Below are 22,140 nucleotides of genomic sequence, written 5' to 3'. Positions count from 1 at the left end.
AGTAATACTGACCGATCTAGCTCTCGCGTTCCTCGTGCAAGTTTCAGTCTTGTTCCCGTGCCCACGTGGAAACGAATGCATCAATGAGGCTGACGATATTGTGTCTCTTTCATGTAGTAGTCGCTTCAGCTGAAGGTAGGTTATAAATATTAGTATTTTATGGAGAACGCTTTTCAAGTAACAAACTATAATTTGTTCAGACAGAGAAAAACAAATGTGGTGAGACATTGCAGTTTAGGTTTTCTGAGAGTGTGCTTGACAGTTAAAGATATAATGCTTTTACGATCTAGTGAGTTTCAGAATCATAGTAGTTTGGAAAAGTTTACGTTTTACAAATTATATAAAAAGTAAGTATTGATATCAATCAAACTTAATAACCTAAATATTTTACTATAGGTTACATTCATTTAATTTTAACAAACGAAAATTTATAAAAAAAAATATCCAAAAATAAATACAAAAATTTTCTAGTTTTCAACATTATACAATGTATTATGTTTTACAGTTCTTTGTCATTTCCTCCTATAGAACTCTTATATTTCTTTTAGTCCACCATTATTAACTAGAAAGGAAGCTCATGATTGGTAAATATGTAAAAGCTACATTGACATATAACAAAAATAATATAGATCCCAAACGTGGCAAGTTTGAGGACTTACAACGCCAAAATATGGGACTCAATTTCTAGATGGGTACAACATAATTAACCTTTTCTGCAATTTTGTGGTTAAACAAGAACATAAACAAACTTGATACAGTGCACAAAATAGTTTTCTTTGTTTGATGGATTTTTTTTTTATTGCTGTACAACCAAAAACCAGAAACATTTTGCAACAAATATTAATCAAACAAAGATCAAATTTCGGTGCTTAGTAAAAAAAAAAAAATTGTATTCTAAACATATCTGTTTAAGTTGGTGAACGTTTCATGCTTTATTGGGGTCGCTAGATAGGTCAGCAGTAAGTTTGCAGATTTACAGTGCTAAAATTTAGGGTTTAATTTCGTAATTATGTAGCTTTGGTTTGAGTCAACAACTTTCACTGAGTAGGCTTTCCACATTGAATATTTACATGTGCTTGCTGCTTGCTATCTATCTCTCTTTAAGTCTAGGCAATTATAGCTCAAATAATAATAGCATTACTTATTTAAGTCTTGTATCCATGGTTATATATCTGTGTTCTGTGAAGTCTTTTTTGGCTTGAAGATCTTGTTTAATATTAGCAAATCTATGAGGTTCATACACGCTTTAGATTAACAGAAGTTTCACTTATTTACGTTGCTGTCAAAAAGATATTGTTTAGCACACTACCTTAACACACTACTGCTTTGTTTGCTTCTGCGCATTTGCGATTTTGAACAAGAACTCAAATGAATTACTGGTTACCAAAAACAAAACAACAACAAAAACACGTAACAAAATACTATATTTACATACCCAAAAAACTGGTGGAAGAAGGTTTTATGTCTCATGAAATTCATGATAACATAATAAACTTTCTCAGAGGATAATGATCGCAAACTCATGCAGAACAGTCCTGCTTTAGGCCTATTAAAAATCACTACACGGTTGTTAGAGTGGGAATTAGAAAAATTGTCTTTCAATATTAAATCCCTTTCAAGTCTGGTGATGATTATGGCATTCGACTTGCAATATGTTGCTCGTGGGATCGAAACCAGTTACCGAAAATGTTGGCTCTTTTCACCCATGTTTTTTTTATAATGTTACGGTCAATCCCATTGTTCTTTATTAAAGAACAGCCCCATCAAATTCGGGATGGCTAACGGAGGCTGCTTTTGAGCAGCTTTGTACGAAAATTCAACAAAACAAATAAAATTAGAATCCACTCCGATACCGAGTTATGATCCTACATAGGTGTTTAATAATCTACTGGTTACACTTTAGAAAATTCTTACTCGTTCATACTAGAAAGTCTCTTGAAATAATAAATCAAGAGTCTCTCTGTCAGAGCCTAGGAACATTTACGTTGTTAAAAGTATGCTATAAGGACCATTCTATAAGAAAAAAGAATTAAAAAGCTCAAGCTGGACTTTTTTAATCACTCGTGGCGTTATTGATTTTTCAAAATCCTTCTTGTGTAGTTAATTAAAAAGTGAAATACAGCTAAAAATTAAACATAAAAAGTAGTCGCGCTGTAATAACAAAGTTTTAAACAATCTTGGGTTCTTCTCTTCGTGTTAAATATCGACAGAAGTGAACAGTAATAATTCGCAACAGTAACTTATGTATAATGTAGTTAGAAAATCATATTTCATCATGTGAAATTCATCATGATCTCTGACAATGCAACTCGAAGGTTTGGAGTGAAATAATTCAGAACTAGTACAAAAGTTGTGTAAAAGAAATTAAAGAAATGCATTCCAATGATAGTAGCTACTATTATCATCAGTTTTCACGATACACTTTACTTGGAACGGATACGTAAACGATAATTTATGTCATTGAATATAGTTAAACTTGTAGGGTGTTTAATCGGAGGCATTACTTTCCACGAAACGCTGGACTTTCTATCAAGTCCCGGCAGGCATCTTACTTAACCACAGCAGGAAGAAAATAAAACTATTTTATGTGATTTAGTTTTATATATGATTGAAACTTATTTCATAAGTCAAGTAAATAAAACCAAAAACGGGTGAAAAGAGATAGACACCGATTCTTCTTATGATTACAGAAACGGTACGTAAAAAAGAGGTGATGACAAAAAAGTGAAAGATATCTGATAACAGAGGTCGTGTCAGTCGAGATATAAAGGTCCAGCGAGGATACACCTGTCTCACTCGGTTTTAGTCATATATAAAACGTGAACTGCACCTTCATCTCTAATACCTAATACAGTTTATTTTCTACCTTTCAGCCCTATAGAATTACTAAAATAACATGTGAAGTGCTGTATTGGAAACCTTAATATATATATATATAAATTTTTAAAATTAGATATCTATTTCAGTTCGTAGTTTTGTTTACGTTCAGTGAAATGTTAGTGAAAGCTAGCATTTTACTACATATAAGGTTTAACGATAAAAGTACTTCTTCGATTAGTTCTTCGGTGGACCAACGGACTTAACGCTAAAGTACAGGCTTCGATTTCTCGCAGTGGACACAGCAGATAGCCTAATGTGACTTTGTTCTAAAAACAAACGTTTCAATAAATTTTGTCTGAATAGGAGCTTAAGATCAAACGTTTTACGCAAATTGAAGATTTTATGTTGAGAAAAATGATGAAACTAATACAAATAGCACAGGACATATATGAAACTGTTGTTTTGAAAAAATTCTTAATTACAGACAAATATTTTTTGCTAACTAACAAGTTCACAATACAGGGTTTATAGTGTATCACATTAACAAGCAATAATTCAGAACTGTTACATTTTCAAAACACCATATAATTACAACTTAAAAATAAATAAAAGTAAAATGTTGAGTTGTTAGATAAACATAAAGTAAAGGACACCAGTTTTCATAATAAATATTCCGTTTTTCCTGATACTTATGGAGAATACATTCATCAATAAATCTATTTATCAGTTTCGTCACGTGCAATATCGATGCTTTGTATATTCAGTCTGAGTGGTACATTATACAACACATGACTTAAACGACTGTGTCATTAACTCTGATACTGGCATCCCTAACTTAGAAGTGCTTATCAGGGACGGGAAAACAACTTGCAGCACCTGTCGCCTTATGTTAGTCTACTCTTAAATAAATACTGGGATTAATCGTTATGATCCTACATCCGAAAGCCTGCAATGGTTTAAGCTGTATATCGAAACTCGAATTTTGAAACTTTGAAGTTTAGGATCCCCACCTTTTGTATCGTAAATTAGGAACTGATTTGAAACAAAACATTATCAGTTGCACTAACGTCAAAGGTGTGAGACTCCTGTTTCGTTCTACCAACAGTATACTTCAGCAACAATCAGATCCTTTCTTTCCCTAAGAACAGAATATATTTTTCTCAAATTATGAATAACATAAAAATCTACATGTATATCGTTTGCTTTCGTTTGTTTTGAATTTCGAGCAAAGCTACACCAGGGCTATCTGCGCTAGCCGTCCCTAATTTAGCAGTGTAAGATGAGTGGGAAGGCAGCTAGTCATCACCACTCATCACCAACCCCACTCTTGGACTACTCTTTTACCAACGAATAGTGGAATTAAAAGAGCATGTATGTTTGGTGTGACGGGGATTCGAACCTACGACCCTCGAATTACGAGTTGAGTGCCTTAACCATCTCGTCATGCCAGGTCAACACCATATCTAAAATACATATGTATAATTGTACCATCTCTATATTATAAAATATACAAGTCGGGAAGGTGTGAACTTGGTTTTATTTTAAAAAATCATCGTTGACATATTTGGAACCTTCCATGCAAGACTACACATCAGCTGTCTACGTATAGCGTTCCCTAACTTTGAACTAATAGACTAAAGGGAAGATAACATGTCACCATCACCCACTACCACATCTTGAGCTACTTTTATTTACCTGAATAGTGGGATTCCTCCTTCACCATTCTTAAGCACCTACAACCATAAAGTGTGAATTTCACTAACCACTTGGATACTCCCTTTTCCATTTAACCACATAAGAAACATGAATGAATTGCTACATTTCTCTATTCAGCCAATAAACTGTATCATTATCTCCAGCCCCCATTCGCAAGAGAGTAAAAGAACATGAAACGTGAATATCAAACGTGAAATAACAAGTTAACTTTTATTTTCAACAAGATAACAATGAATACAAGTAAATAAAACATTGTTAACTGAAACTGAACTATTATCAAATATCAAAAGGAAAAATAGAATCTACATCATTTAAGCATTTGTTTCTGATAAAACGTAACTTGATTTCACCGTAGTCTCAACATTTTGACGAGATGAAGCATTAGAAAATATTATATCTGGTGTTTTTAGTTTCTTTGATTTGTTTTGAATATTACGCAAAGCTACACGAGAGCTATCTGCGCTAGCCATTCCTAATTTAGCAGTATAAGCCTAGAGGGAAGATAGTTAGTCATCAACGCCCTATGCTAACTATTGAGCTACTCTTTTATCAACGACTAGTGGGATTCACTGTCACGTTATAACGTCCCAACGATTCTTAGATTGCAAGTCGAGTACCCTAACCATCTAGCTTTGCCGAGCGAGTGTGTTTAAAAACGTTATTCTGATAAATATATGACAACAATGCTTCTGTTTTGAATATTGTACTGAACCAGCTATAAAATGTGGTGTGTGATTCTTTATATTGAGAGCAAAATCTTAAAGGACAGTTCAGAGCAGCATCTGTCAACAGGAACATTAATTAAAACCACTGACACAAGGAAATAATGATTCTCAAATCATACAGGCCTTTATAGAGTGAAAACATCAGGATTACATACCAGTAAACGTTTCGGAAAAGGACAAAGTACTGTGATCAGAACATCAAAAAGAGAGATATTTTGAAATCATCCTCGCACTGTCTTCTTGATGACCACTTTAAAAATGGAGTTTATGAAGTTATCGGCAGTGAATGCTAAATTACCTAACCATGACAATGGAAACAATTAAACTTGAGAGGAGGAAGAGCTGATTCTAAATAATCAGAAGCCTCTATAAAATAACATGATGATAAAATAACTTTGTTTGAAAAGAGCAATCTTAATTTTAACCAACAATGTTTATGGCGATGAGGTACCAGCTATAAGAAAGGAGTGGTTGCTCTAAATACATATTTGGAAGAGAGGTAAATTGTTCTGACAACTGATGCCAGTTCCTTTCAGATCAAGTAATTTCATTCTTTTAATGAATATAAGATATGTTAATATTAATATCGTCCCAGCGAATCAGAAGTGTTCATTCATTTCCATAGAATAAACAGATACTCTACAATTGGTTAAGCTTTTTCCTCAGGTGAAAAGAAATTGTTCAGTGACGGACGTTTGGCAACAAAGTATTGCAATGGAAGTAAATAGAGTAGTAGTTATAAAACGAAACATCAGAATATCATTGTAAATCGTAAGGAGAATTAACATATCGTTTCTTTAGGAAATATCTAGAGCAGGACGGTGTGACTATAGAACAAACTAATCAACAACAATGATTCTTAATTTGTAACGTTGATCTGTCGTTTCTCAAGAGAATATTAAAGCAGGACGGTGTGACTATAAAACAAATTAGTCAAACTCCAAACACATAATTCAAAAGCTTTCTCTTCGTCTAAACTCACAATAGCAAGCGTTTAATTACAACCTTTCGTCAAGATCTCTGGGTAGTATGTCAACTGAAATGCAATTGTAAATACTGTGAGATGTAACAAAATGAAAAGAGTGAATAATCAATTTCCACACAGACTTTATTCGGTTTATGAGAACTATGAAAGACATCCAGTTGTTCCGTTTTATCTCCACAATAATCCACAGGAATCCACTGAAATTAACAATGTTTGCACCAAGATTACTGTTATATACGTAAAACAGTTTACAGTGAAAACTTTTAATATTACAGTTCCTGTACACACAATATGGATAGAAGCTAGCCAAAGATTTACAACACACAATTTCTTTTGTCTAAATATACAACGAGAACATCGCGTGATACAGTGTCAACAAGTTGTATAAAATTCATTACTACTGGATGCAACTCTCATCATATCCTGAATAATAACATTATGTAACAGAAATTTTGTTCCTGGATAGTACGTGTTATTTCTTAGTTGCTTATGTTGTAAAAGTACAGAAAATGGTCATTATTCCTTTCAAACTTTGCTTTTGTGACCTGGATAATGAACTTTAGAAACTAAGCTATTTTCTATGTAAAACGGGCAAATTTGCACATTTTCATTTACATAAGGTTTGAATAAAACAACATATGAATCAAGATTTACATGCATGTATACTAAAGTTATACAGAAATGAATAAAAATGTTTAGAAGTAAGTAGTTTTTCGAGATTTGTGACTGTAATGTAAATCACTTTCACGTATCAGCCCCCAAATATAGTCTCCCGTCATGTTTTTGTTATTCTCTGCCCGATCACAAAGGCAAAGTTTGAAGAGAAAAATAGGTCTTTTCCATTTACTTTAGGCATAAACAATTGGAAAATAACACTTTCTGTCCAGAAACAAGAAAAAGTAAAAATTTTGTTTCATAATGTAATTTAAGAAGGGTCATCTACGTAGTGTATACACAATTTACTTTCAATAATTTCAACAAACATATTTTATTATTTGTGTTGAGAGATTGCTTTCAGGTGGCTTAGTGGTAAGTTTGAGGGCTTGTAACGTAAGAAATCGGTTTAGATGTACGCGGAGGGCAAAATATAAATAGCTCATTGTGTAGTTTTGCACTTAAAACAACAAGTGTAATAAAGGTTGCTCTAACTTATTATTTCAATATCTAACTAAGCAGCAGAGTAACTAGCTCACATAGTATACCATTAGTTTACCAGTGGGTTTAGCATTGCCTGCCTCGAAGATGAAATTATAGACTTTCCAAAATAATTCATAACCATAGAAATAAAATTGACAGTATAACACTATATCGGAAAATTACATTGACAAGTCTTAACGTAGTTGACAAAAATGGAACTAGAATCACGTGCGGCTAGAAATAAATGTGCCCTCACAACTGTTATAACTCAACCATGTATGATACTTTGAAGTAACATTACAGTACTTAAATGTATGAAACAAACTGATTTCTTAATTATATTACACAGCACTTCAAAAATTTTAAAACGATGTTCAAAATATCCACCAAAACTTAATTATTAAAATTACGTATGTACTCACCTGCAACAGACACTAACTTATCAGTAAAAATTACTCAAAATATTCTGGGCCAGGTAGTTAACGCACTCGACTCGTAATCCGAGGGTCGTGGGTTCGAATCCCCGTCACACCAAACATGCGCGCTCTTTCAGCTGTTGGGGCGTTATAATGTGACGGTCAATCCCACTATTCGTTGGTGAAATAGTAGCCGAAGAATTAGCGGTGGGTGGTGATGACTAGCTGTCTTTCCTCTAGTCTCACACTGCTGAATTAGGGACGACTAGCGCAGATAGCCCTCGTGTAGCTTTGCTCAAAACTTCAAAGCAAATAAACAAAATGTTTTGTATATGTTCGAAAACTTCTATAGAGATACATTTATGAGGGGTTAAATCAACATTTTTCAAGCTCCTATAAGATATTTCGTTTTCAACAGCACAAGTGCTAGCTTTTTCTATATTTGCTTAATTTAACAGTTTGCTTAATTGATTGCGTAGCAGAAGATTTGGAATGTAAGTTGTTATATTTTAAGTGGTCAGTTTCAATGGTTTGTTTGTTTTTATTTCGCGCGAAGCTACATGAGGGCTATTTGCGTTACTTGCCTTCCTTCTGGTCTTACACTGCTAAACCAAAACCCACCACCAATGCTTGGGTTACTCTTTTACCAACGAATAGTGGGATTCAACGTCACTTATAATGCCCCCGCGGCTGAAAGGGCGAGCATGTTTCGTGAGACGGGAATTCGAACCCATGACCCTCAGATTACGATTCGAACTCTCTAACCACCTGACCATTCGGAGTCGTTAGTTCCAGTGGAGCCAGAATTGGTCATTTGACAACTAATTTTTAATATCTTAATTCCAATCGTTAGACTTAAGTTTCTTCTTGGACTTTTATATGTATATACCTATATATTTCCTTCAGTTTGTTCTAGAAAGTCAGAGAGATTTCCAGAGCAGTAATGATGTGTACTTATTCGTCAGTAAGGTAATAAACAAAAAGACAATTGGAAGAACCTTTCTACATAATATTACAATTTATAAATGTATTCCAAAGACAACTAGTATGGGTATTATAACATTAATTGAATAAACTGTAGAACAACATTACGACCTTCTTAGGTCATCTTCATGTTAACAAAGTTTGCAACTGACCGTTGCTGGGAACATGCCTTAAGGACGAGAGTGTAAACGGATGCGAGATGCTAGTGGCGTTGAAGCTGGATGTTTTGTTATTAATTAACATATATATACATATATGTTCCTTTATATTGGATTAATTGTGATTTGAGTTATTGTATAAGTATGGATTCTTTGATATTGCGTTTGTTTATATTTGTTTCCTACTTAGCATGTTGGTATTTTCTATGGTTAGGTTGTAGTTATTTGATTTACAGTGTTCAAAAATGTGCATTGGTGGGTGCTTTTCGTTGTTGTTGTTTGAATCTGATTTCTATTTTTTGTTGCTTATTTCTCCATTGACGAAGTCGTGGCCGTTGTTGCATTGTATTTTATAAATAATGTTCGTGTTGTGTCTGTCTGTGTAGTTTTTACACAATATGGACTTTAGTTTTGTATCTGGTTTTTCAATGAATTTAGTGTTTATTAGGATATTATGTTTTGATGTAAGATTTTTCCAAACGTTGTTTTTTTGGTAACATTAGGAATATACGGCATGCAACAGTGTAAGGTGTTATAGTTAACTGTTTCATTGAGTTGTTGTTGACCGTGTTGTTGATCCAGGTATGTACGTATAATTTTTTCAACGGTTTTTGAAAGAAATTTGTTGATGTTGATGAAGTATTGTTTTATTTGGTTGATTTCATCGTTAATTTTATCAGGTGAACATAGTTTTGTGTCTGTGTTTATTTGGTTTCTTAATATGTTGAGTTTTTGTGTTGTTTTATATGCTTAGTCCCAGGAAATGTATAGTCCAGTATGAGTGATTTTTTATGGATTTCTGTTCTGAATTATGTATCAGTTTTTATGATCTTGAGAAATGTTATTTGGTTATTTTTTTCGTATTTACAGGTGAACTTCATGTTGGGGTGTATGGAGTTAACTTGATTGAAAACACTAAGTGTGTATTTTGTAGAAGTGTATCCAGCAATCGTATCGTCAACATATCTATACCAGTATGGTGGTGGGTGTTAGGCTGAATTGATCGCTTGAGATTCAATCTATGTCAAGAAAACGTTGTGTAGAATTGGTGACACGGGATTGCCCATTCATAAGGCATTTATATGTATGTAGTTCTGTCAGTTAATATAAAACTAGTTTCTTGACGCAGGTTGAATCTGAAGCGATCAATTCAGTCTTACACCCACCACCATAAGGGAACAGATATGTTCACGTTACAATTGCTAACATCTACAGAATACACACTCAGTGTTTTCGACCACGTTAACTCCATATACCCCAACATCAAGTTCACCTGTGAACACGAAAAAACTAAACAAATACCATTTCTTAACGTCAAGATCACAAGAACCGATACATGGTTCAAAACAGAAATCCGCAGAAAATCACTCACATTGGACTATAGATTCCCTGGGACGCAGCACATGAAACAAAACAAAACCGCCCAGACACAAAACGATGTTCACCCGATAAAATTAATGATGAAATCAACAAAATAAAACAACATTTGTCCAACATCAACAAATTTTCTTCAAAAACCGTTAAAAATTACACATACACCTATACCAACAATAGAGTCAATAATAAACAAACCATAATGCATTCAATAAAACAACTAACTATAACATCTTACACTGTTGCATGCCGTATATTAACGATAAAATAACCAACATTTTTGGAAAAAACCTTACACCAAAACATAATATTCTGATAAACACTAAATTCATTCACAAAACAAGTACAAAACTAAAATCCGCACTATATAAAAACTACACTGACAAATATAACACCAACATTATTTACAAAACACAATACAACAACTGCCACGACTTCCATATTAGAGAAACAAGCAACAAAAGATAGAACTCAAATTCAAAGAATAACAAGAAAAAAAACATCCACCAATGCACATTTTTGAACACCGCAATTCAAAGAACCACAACACAACCATAGAAAAGACCAACATGCTAAGTACAGAAACAAATATAAACAAACGCAATATGAAAGAAGCCTTACTTATACAAAAATTCAAACACAAATTGAACGGATATATAGGAACACCTTTATATCTCTCGTAATTAATAACCTAATATTAACTGCAACACTCCCACAATCATGTGCTATTCACACTCTCGTCTGTAAGACTTGCCCCCCCCCCCGCACGGTCAGTTGCAAACTTTGTTAACCTGAAGATGATCTAAGAAGGTCGAAACGTTGTTCTGTACTTTATTTTAATTAAAGTTTTAATACCCATACTAGTCGTCTTTAAAATACATTTTTACTTCAAGTGGGTTTCTCGTCATCATGAATTACAATATATGGTATATATTTCACTTAAAAAGAAACTTAGGACAAAATCGCTGCAGGTATATAACCTTTTCTCTCTTTTACCTTTTACAGTGTACTTAAAAATGAAACGAAAATAAATTTAAAAAGGGCCAACTATACAGATTTCCGTAGAATAATGTAGAAAGTCAATATTTTAAACAAACCTTAAGAAATTGTAAAGTCTGTACAAACACAAACAAGCGACAATCTTAATTACAAAAGTGAACTACAAAATATATTCCATAGACCAAGAAAAATCACAGACAGACGGGTTTCATTTTATTAAAAATATACCATTTCTACATATTTTGTATCTGAATACGAAAAGCCATGTAGGTTGTTTAAAGCTTCTCTCTGTAACGTACTTTTCCCATTACATTTACACACCGCTGGAGCAGAGGTAAGTTTACGGATATATTGTGCTAAACTGTTCGATTCCTTTTGGTGGACTCAGTAAATAACCACACGTGGCTTTGCTACGGGAAAAAACAACAACAACATAAACATATTAATTCTTGAGTTTGAAGTTAAGTGAAATTCATCTTCATCCCTAATTAACCAGCAACGACTGAACTTGCAACTTAGTTTGGGTAAGTGACACTGTAAAAAATTACCAATGAAAGCAAAAAAGGATATTAAAGAGAGAGCGCTAGCACTCTGTGTGTAGTGCTGACACGGCCATATTAAAGCAATAGAAAAGTCATCTAGATTTTCTCCTCTGCAGGTCATCAGAAACTAGTTTTGAAGGTCTACCTGGCATAGCCACTCTATCACCAGTGTAAATACCGCTTTTCAGCTATCCAGAGCTTCCCAAAGTCGAAAAACAATGAGTTTCTTATTTTCGTTCTGCATCACATTCCTTCAACAAGCTTCCTCATTGATTTGTTCATTTGAATTAAGCACAAAGAAGCTATATAACAGGCTATCTGTGCTCTGTCCACCATGGACATTGAAACCCGATTTCTAGCGGCGTGAGTCCGCAGACATCCCGCTGTGCCACTGAAGCGGGGGTGGGCTTCCTCATTAGAAAAACAAACAGAACCAGAATTTCCAATTGCAAAATGTTATTCTATTGTAAAATAGTCTTAAGAATAATATTCTAAAGAAAAGATATAATGACGAGATCTGAGAGGCTATTCAAGTACCAATATATTGATAGATAAAAAGGGGAAGCCAATAATATAGGGATTTTATTCTGCTTGTAAAGTCGAGACAGATTAGTCTACTATGTGATAATTAACCTGATCAAGAGATATGTCCACGTCCATCTATATCTTGTTTGGTTTTCATATTTGTCAAATTTAGTATCCAGCCTTACACGGTTTTCTCTATTTGCCAACGTTTTCTTTTCCTTACAGTTATGTAATAACATGTCAAACACACTACATTTGTAATACAGTCTCCTAATTAGTAAGCTTTCTCGGTTGTTGTTCATCCAACAGTGAAGACGTTATAACATGACGGTCAATTCTACTATTCATTGATCAAAAAGAATCTTAAGAATTGGTGGTGGGTGGTTTTGGCTAGTTGCCTTCCCTCTGGTCTATCACTGCTAAATTAGAGATAGCTAGCATAGAAGGCGCTCGAGTTGCTTCGCAAAAAATTCAAAACAATCCAAACCAAACGAAAACCGATACCTCTCAGAATTTAACACAATAAGATAATACATAAGCATTTATATGAACGCTTGAATTATTTTCTAAACGTAGTTTTAAAATTTCCATCAATTTAACTTGAGTATATGAGCTGTTATATATAGATAATTTATTTCGCTTTTTTTTTAATCATTTACGAGATATCAGGTTTTGAGTTGCATGTTTTTGTCACACTACACACCAATAAACGTTTTATGTTTAGCATACATATACGTTAAGATTAAGCTGGTGTACTATAATTAGTAATTCTCGTATGTCGTTTGGATCAGTCTTGTAACATAAATGCTAAATACATGTATAAAAACCTTTTCCAGATATTAACTTATTTTACGTTCGTTAAAACATTGTGTTAATATCAAAAACCTCAATTTCCGTTTGTGCTTAACGAGTATTACTGACTAGTTATCGTCTCCTCACTTGAAAAATAAAATATAACAATCTTTTTGGAAGAGTTGAAGCTTGAAACTGAATCAAATACACTGTGAATGTTTGTATGTATATATGTAAACTCTTGTCATAACAGTATTGTCAATAGGAATCGCACTATAGGTACGTTATTATGGTATGCCTTTAACTGAACTTAGGTAGTCCATCAACTTTTCTAGTAGATCAGTTGGATAACATCGTGCAATAATAATAAAGCGATGTTTTCCACTTATTATATCTGTGCGTATTAAACTAACGACCATAGTTTTGTATCGAATTTCGCTCTACACCAATCGAGACTGCGTTGGTTTGTTTTTGCACATAAGAGTTATCTACACATCGCCTCTCCTAATTTTGAACTGACACACCAGAATGAAGGCAGCTATTCAACAGTATCCACCACCAACGTTCGGGTTACTCTTCTCTGATGGAATAGTGGAATTTTAATGTAAATATTTTAGCCCACCCACCGCCCAAAACGTGGAGCAATTCTTTTTCGTGTATTCGGTTTAAGTATATCTTGTTTGGTTGGTTTTGAATTTTCTCAGAGCTACACGAAAGCTATCTGCACTAGCCGTCCTTAATTGAGTAGTGAAAGACCAGAGAGAAGACAGCTAGTCACTACCACCCACCGTCAACTCTTGGGCTACCTTTTTACCAACAAATAGTGGGATTGACCATCACACTATGACACCCCTACGGCTGAGAAAGCAAGAATGTTTTGTGAGACGGGAATTCGAGCATGCGACCCTTAGATTGCGAGTAATATGCCCTAACCATCTGATCATGTTCGGCAAAAAGGCTCGAACCATAAAATGTGGGATTCACATTATGGAAACTTCAACTACTGGCCAATGTCTGGTCTAATCAAAATAATCGGTAATTTTATATATTAAGATGCTTATGTATTATGATAATTAGCTACATAATAACCATTAGCAACGTCTGATTGGCACTTTACAAAAAGAAGTGCCTTTTATCGTCTTCAATAATTTTAAAATAACTGTGAATAATATATACAATATGTCACATTTTGCAAGCAAACTGTCAAAAATACTGTTTTCTCGATAAAGGAATCACCAGGTAAAATAGATCACGCAAGGAACTCGAAATATCTAACAACATCAACTATTTTATTTTCCTAAATGGAACAGTAAATATTTTATCGAAAATCAACTTTCTGAAATACCACAATATCGAGAAAAAGTAAAGATCTATCTGTAGTAAAAATACTAAGTTATCTCCCTTAAAATTTGCGTTTTTTGTTTCTTATTAATAGTTATTTATTCACAAATTTCTGGAAACGAATTGCATAACGAGTTCATATATATATATACGCTTATAATATTTAATCTCATTAGCAATTTAGAACAACAATCGGTTTTTCGATCCGTTCTTTTAAAACATTCTTTACTAAGAAAGCAAGGAACTCGGCAGGGAAAAGGTACAAATTGTTCTGCTTTAAATGAAATATAATTTTAACCCTTTTATTCTCAGACTTGAAAATGGTTTCATTTTGTTTTTAATTGCTAATTGTTTTACTGAAAGCTTATTGTTAAGTATACATGTAATTTTTCATAACCATTCTAAGTTTTGTCATCAAACTTATTCATTTGATTACTTTACGCAAAGGCAAATTATAGTTGATACCCACCAACTAGAATCATCGGCAAATGATTTTAGACTAATTGTCTAGTGCTTTTGGATGAAATGATAAATATGAAAGATATTACTATAGCGCAATTTGTATTGCATAATAAACACACTGGTTTCCCAGTGGATGAGCGGTATATCTGCGGACTTACAGTGCTAAAATCCGAGTTTTGATACTCGTGGAGGGCACAATTTAGATAGCCTATTGTCTAATTTTGCTCCTAACAACAAATAAACTCAATACGAGGTTAAAATATAAAATAGCTTAGAAAATCACACAAGGTAGTAGTTTACGAGGGCGTATTTGCTGATATAAAATATGTCATCCCAGTGGCGATAAGTCTGAAGGCTTATATCGCTAACGCTCGAGCTTCGATACCTGCGATAAGTACAGATAAGACTCTTTTGTAACTTTATGCTTTACAAACAAATAAATGCGCATAAAATATTTTGCACGAAGTAATAAATATTAAAGATATGCCTATAATACAGCTTTCATTCCACCTACTTTGCTTTTAAATTATAAAACATCTTTTAAGAATCACAAGAGGAGTTGGTGTGCGTGTGGGTTCTTGCGTAAACGCCCTGCAGGCACATTGAGTACACTGGTACAACGTTTTACCAGAAATTTACCCTAGCCATATACGTTGATCAAATGAAGTGTAATTCTTAGCATTTTAAAAAAGTTTCTTCACGAATAACATTAGCGTTGTATTCGTATTGTCGCTAGTATTCCAATAACATAAATGTATATATTAAAAGGCACATCAATCCATAGCAGCGTCGCTCGTGTTTCATTGTACTCTATACTGATATACTTCTAATCGTTGTGCTAAAACATCACAATACACAGCTTGTACAAAAGTCGTTAAGACGAAGTCACTTTGCCACGTGCAATTATTTTATAAAAGTGAATAATTCTGAGAACTGCATAAAGTCTGAAAAATATAAATCTGAATATGGCTCTATAAATTTGCAAATATAATTAACACAGCAACTTGAAATTTAATTGCAACTAAAATACGTTAATTTTTATTTGAAATTCATCGGGTTTAATCAGGTAATCAAAGGTATAGATTTCCAATGTATACTAAAGCTGAATCAAGAATCAATAACTGTTTCGTCTTTAATCACCCGTTGACGTAGTACTAACGAGCCGGAGGCAGTTAAGACAATTTGAAACTCTTTCATTGCTAAGATATTTGATAAATAAGAAATGAATGTAATCATATTAAATAAAGACACCAGATAAGGAGTGAAAAATAAAAATAAAGATATTCATGTGGCAGAAGAAAAACCTAGCGGTGAAAATCTAAATCTGTGGCTTCATATTTGTTTACGAAGATCTTGGGTAATCCATATATTCACCAAACGTTATTTTTGAAATACGTACAAATCTAGTTTACGATATTTCTAGTTCAACACGTGTATTTTAGAACTTGTAGCCATACATGTTACAAATCTTCTTCTAAAGTAGTTATTATATATCGGTTATTTAAAATGGGGCGTAACTAAACTGTACAAATACAAATTTTCGTGGAAACCGATGTTACGTTACCTATCGTAGCGAACTAACGCTGGACACGTTATCTCCATATGTTATCTAGACACACATATGCTATATCTCACCAAATCTTCAAAAAATGTTTTTTAAGAAGAATTATTGCGATATGTAGGACACAGAGGAAATACGATGTGACAGGTTTACAGTTATCACGATATCTACCACCACACCTAACGCTCTTTTAACCAGAGAAGGTGAATCACCAGGGTCAAAATCGTGCATTACAAAACGGAACAGCTTATAAAGGAAATTCAACAAAACTGTTGGATGAATGAATAGTTATCAGTTATAGATGTCTGGAAGTTTTCCTTCAGTTTCAATCTTTCATTGTTTTGTATGTATTTGAAAACCAGATATTAGGTGCACCATGTATGGGGAAACAATTTTTTATGTTTATTCAATACACACGAGTCACAAGACTAATAAAAAAAATAATTTTATTAAAACTTAAATATTGTAAACTTATTTTACTTATAGTAAGTAAATACATAGTACCGTTTAAGGTAACGTAAAATAAAGTTAAGGTCCACTCTTAAAGAACAAAAACTTATATGGAAACAAATTTAGATACGTTTAGGGCTTTCTTCAGTCTAACTTTTGGTTTTTCATAAATCAAGTGTTGTCAAAGTATACTTTCTATTTCTTTATACAAAATGAAGTACATAACATTCAAATCTGAGAGAAGTTTATAGGAGAACGTTATGTCCAGTATGGGGTTTTCTGAATTGAATATGCTTACTATCTAACCATCGCTATTATTTTTCGCTCCCCGTTAGTACAGCCGTAAGTCTCCGGATTTACAACGCTAAAATTAGGGGCTCAATTCCCCTTGGTGATCTCATCAGACACCTCGATGTTCCTTTGCTTTAAGAAAAATACAAACACACGTTTTTAATTTATTTGCCTAGTTACGAAACATTAATAATTAGGTTTTAAGACATTTTACTCCTAGTATTTTAACCATTAGTCTAAAGATATTTCTAGACTTCATTTGTTTCTTTTGAAATTATTACTGAAGAGATACTTTGGAATTTTTATGGCCAACAATTACTACTAAGGTTTCTTTACATTATCTATTCTGTGAAAAATTATTACTGACGTGTTCAATGACTTTATCTGCCTAGTGTCTAATCATTTTGAAACGGTTTCTTGGCACAATCTGCCCAATCTAATTTTAACAGTTGCATTTTATCCTCACCTGTAAAGTGGTCATTCAAATTACATTCTGCTCTGGAAACTAAGCAGATAGTAGAATTATTGGTGGTATTGTGGGGAAACAAGCTTTAACCGTAGTAGTCAGTTTGACATCACATTGCAATACTTAACTTTGGGTCACGACAAAACCCCGAGTAAGTTGAAAAGAAGAGAATATAACAAAAGAAAAATCACCTCTGAAATCATGATAGTAATATCAGTTTACGTCTACATTTATTTAATACCAAGAAGAAAAATATAAAACCTGTACGGCACAAAATATGTTACATTATTCACAATTTCATAAATGTATTTAGTTGTTTGTGGACGCATTACGCTACTGCATAGAATCTTTATCCAAAGTTGTCTTTGAACACTATTTACTACTACACAGTAATATTTTAAGAGCTATTTGTGGACGATATATGTCACTGTATAGAAGCTTACTCCATAGGTATCTTTGAACACTACTATATAAAATTATTTTCTAGTTTGTTCTTTTTTTGCTAGAGGGCTCATAACACTTAAAAATTCGGGTGTGATCTGTGATCCCAACGCAGATTACCTATTGTAGAGTTTTGTGTTTAAATAAGCAGTGTTTCACTAACATTATACACCATCGATTTAAAATGTTGTTATTAAGTTTTCTATTGAGGTTATTCACTTACATAAATAATCCCTTTTTTGAATATTTTAAATATTTCATTTACAACTCTCATAGATGTTGATAGCATTGATCGTTACACCCAGTATTACTATAATGAATTGTTAATTATACAACTCTCTACAGTATTGAATTTTTTCTTAAATGTTTTTAATTGTTATTGTTAATAACTAGAATTATTAAGGTATTCTACAATTTTTACACGTTGTTTAAAATTCAATTATATATGAAGAAAAATAGAAACTTGTTATTCGTTTATGTTCTGTAAAATATATGCAGGAACTTAACATACATGTATAGATACGTATAAAAACGTTTAAAATATGGTTATTTCGAAGAGTAATTATAAAATTGTTGAGTGGAATATGATGTTATAAGATAGCTCAAATTGCTAAAGGTTTATAGACATGTTGAAATGTTTGATATTATACAAGTTAACGGTATTAATCTTTAAAATACATGAAGAGCGGAAGCATAAATACAACTTAAAAGTTATGGAATAGAAGAGAACAAAACTGTAGCTTTGGTTGTGCCCTACTGGTGTACAATACAACACAAATTGTTAGGACAAACTGTACGAGACCCTTGGGACAGTTGCAGAACAAACTATTTTATCAACGTATATTTTCTCCTGAATGCTAAATAGTCCCGTATAAAGCTTCAAAACGATTAAAAATAATTTTCAAAATATAGTTATAAAACAGAAGTGGGAACTTCAGCAGGAACTCCTGTGGTGTTAAAACTTATGACCCAAATCTGCATGAAAATAGTTGATTACAATAATCCATCTTAAAATTAGAAGCAAACACTTTTTATAAAAATTATAAAATTATAAAACTTTTATAATTTATACGAGAGATCACGACGATCGAAATTTCATTTGTATTAAATATATATATATATATATATATATTGGGTTGAGGAATAATTCGTGAGCGTTTTCTCAAGTTAAAAAATATATTCATAAATGAAACGCTTTCGCAAAATATTTTATGTCATTTGGTAGATAATTTTTTGCTCTAATAGATGGTGTGTTTGATTTTCATATGTCTTTAATTTTTGCTTTCATTTTCAGCTCATTAAATGGAATGTCAAGTGGACAAAATCGAGCATTTTCGACACCATCGGCTTTTCGCATTTAATTTCTTGCAATTTCGTTTAAAACAATGCATACTATATACCTAGGTATTACATGAAATAAAGTATCATAATAAATGTTTTGGGTGTAATGTGTTCATGCATTGAAGTATTGTATAGTCTTGCATGTAATGCTTGAATGAAATTATTTAAAAACGCTCACGAATTATTCCTCAACCTAATATATGTATGTATTCACTTCTGGTCTTGAAGCAAGTTAGAAATCTTCAAGCTCATGTTGTCACTTCTTGTTTCTTTATCATTGTGATGAAACGAAAACTAAGCCTAACAGTTGGCTCGGAATAGTCATTTTCAAATAAAACCTGTATGATTTAAAAGTTCACACCGGAAGAGCCACTTTCATGAGAGTTTAATCAACATTGAAAATCGCATCAATGAAAAATGTTGTAATAATTTTAAAAACTACCAAGTGTGATTCATTTGTTATTAAACAATTAATTTGACTGGCTTATTTAATTGTTAACTTTTCAGTGACTGGGTAATAGAATTGTGAAAGGATGTTAGAAAGGGATGTAGTTTTGTACACAAAAGATATTCGTTATTAAGACGAAACAAACATAAATTAAGGGCTAGTATATTTAAAAAAACGTTGTTACGTGCACTAATCTATAAATATATGTACAGAATAAGGTTTTAATTTGGTTAATTTGCGTAATTTGCTCCAGAAAAACGTTAAAAAGTCAAAAATACAGAGAAATAAGCGTTTTAGTAACAAGCTGTGGATTAACTTGTGGTTCTAAATAATTTCTTATTTCGTCTTAAGATAGTGAAATTAAATATTTAGTCTGACATGTTTGTATTACTTATAATAATGTATTGAATACATGTCATATTAAGTTAGGTCTAGGAATTGCATAAAGTAGGTATTTAGAACTTATTAAAGAAGTCTGGAATAATTTTGATCGGGTAAACACTGCTTTCGGAGATGAACTTTCTATATGTGTTAATTTTGCTACTTGACTTGGTGATTCAAGCAGTGTTAATTCATGTTTTAAGAACCATTTCATTATCGTGTGTTATTTTCAATAAATAAATAAAATATTTTCTGCAACAATTATTCTAAACACATCTACTCAGACTGAACGTGGCACGCGGTCTTAATATTGGGATCTGACTAGAATCTTGACGAATGGAAAGTTTTTAAATCTTTATGACCTAGAGTGTGTAATTCAATTGATTTTTAATGTCGCTCGGGAGTGAAAAGAAAGGTTTTCTTTTTGCGAGAGAACTAAGAAAGTCTTGCCTCTGGTTATAACTCATTGTTCTAATGTGCTTGCTAATATAATAAACATAAAGAGAGAGCTAGAAAGTTTTAACAGAGAGAAAAAATAAAGATTTGAGCACATCTTTCTTGAGATATAAGAGAAACTTGTACTGACAATAAATTCGGAGAATTTTTTTTTCTGAGACGATTATTTATGGTGCAGTAGTTTTAATCGTTATGAATCTTTTTAAAATGCTCGCTATGCGGTACAGTTTATCTTAAAGCTGTCCAATATTATTCTTGGGCAGGAATACGTACAATGGTTTGGCATACTAGTAAGGAAATTTGTTAGATTTATTCTGTTACGTATTAGTACGTATTATTTCTTTTCTCAGTAGTGATTGTTTTGAATTTTGTTAGTTTTACATTTTAAAGGTTTCTAAAATCTGAAAGTTCCATTAATTATATCTTAAAGCACTATAAAGAAGTGTTACCGTGTAGTTGGCGATTTTAAGTAGATTTTTTACAAAAGTTTAACGTATAGATGCATGTGAGTTGCACACCGCTGGTACAGCGGTAAGTCTGTGGATTTACAACGCTAAAATCAGAGGTTCGATTCCCCTTGGTGGGCTCAGCAGATAGCCTCATGTGGCTTTGCTGAAAGAAAAACACACACAGACTCATTATTCGACAGCGCACGAGTAAATGCGTTTATCCAAATGACCTGATTCACATAGTTCTTGTATCATTTGATTAGCATTTTACACTGCAAATATATATACATAATACTGGATTCAGTTATGGAAACTGTGAAGCAAAATAGTATGAAAGACAAGTAATACCAGAATACTATCCCTTTATCGTGTGAAAACGAAATGCACGAGAATACTGTCACGTGTTTATAATTTACATTGTGATTGATTGTCACCCTCCCAGGCAGAAAATATCATACCAATAAAATGTTTATAAAAGCGCAGGCAATCCATACTATGTCCAGTAGTAATAACAGTATGAATTCAGTCACTACTTATATGAGAAGCGTGTAGAATCAGACTTTGTATAGACAAGGATACTTCTCATGGAAAATTGCGACAGAACTCTATGATTTGTTTATATGTTTATATGCAATAGTTTGAAGAAAATAGTGAAACTGGCACTGTTAATAACACAAATTGTCAAAGTAGAAATAGTTCAATAGTTTTAGTTAAGTATCTCGGGGTATGTTCTTTCCGAGACATGCGATGGCCATGCGCATGTTTCTTTTCATTAACATGACTTAATTTTAATTAGATGTTCAACGTTAACTACAGGACAATAAGATAAATTTTAAAATGATGTGTTTGTTTAGGGTTTTTTAAAAATAAGGACAAGGTT

At 32.8% G+C, this 22,140-nt stretch overlaps 1 protein-coding gene across 1 annotated transcript in view; it reads left to right on the top strand.

The window, feature by feature from the left end:
* The window catches only part of LOC143228126 (uncharacterized), a 46,569-nt gene continuing 24,429 nt past the window's right edge, over positions 1–22,140 (top strand). The window contains exon 1 of the mRNA XM_076459445.1: positions 1–135. Coding sequence (XP_076315560.1) covers positions 84–135 — 52 coding nt within the window. The 5' untranslated portion in view covers positions 1–83. The remainder of the gene's footprint in view (positions 136–22,140) is intronic.

Source organism: Tachypleus tridentatus, chromosome 10 (assembly GCF_004210375.1).
Source record: "Tachypleus tridentatus isolate NWPU-2018 chromosome 10, ASM421037v1, whole genome shotgun sequence".
Taxonomy (NCBI): domain Eukaryota; kingdom Metazoa; phylum Arthropoda; class Merostomata; order Xiphosura; family Limulidae; genus Tachypleus; species Tachypleus tridentatus.
The sequence above is the reverse complement of the archived record's forward strand: the minus strand, read 5'-3'. Positions and strand labels throughout refer to the sequence as shown.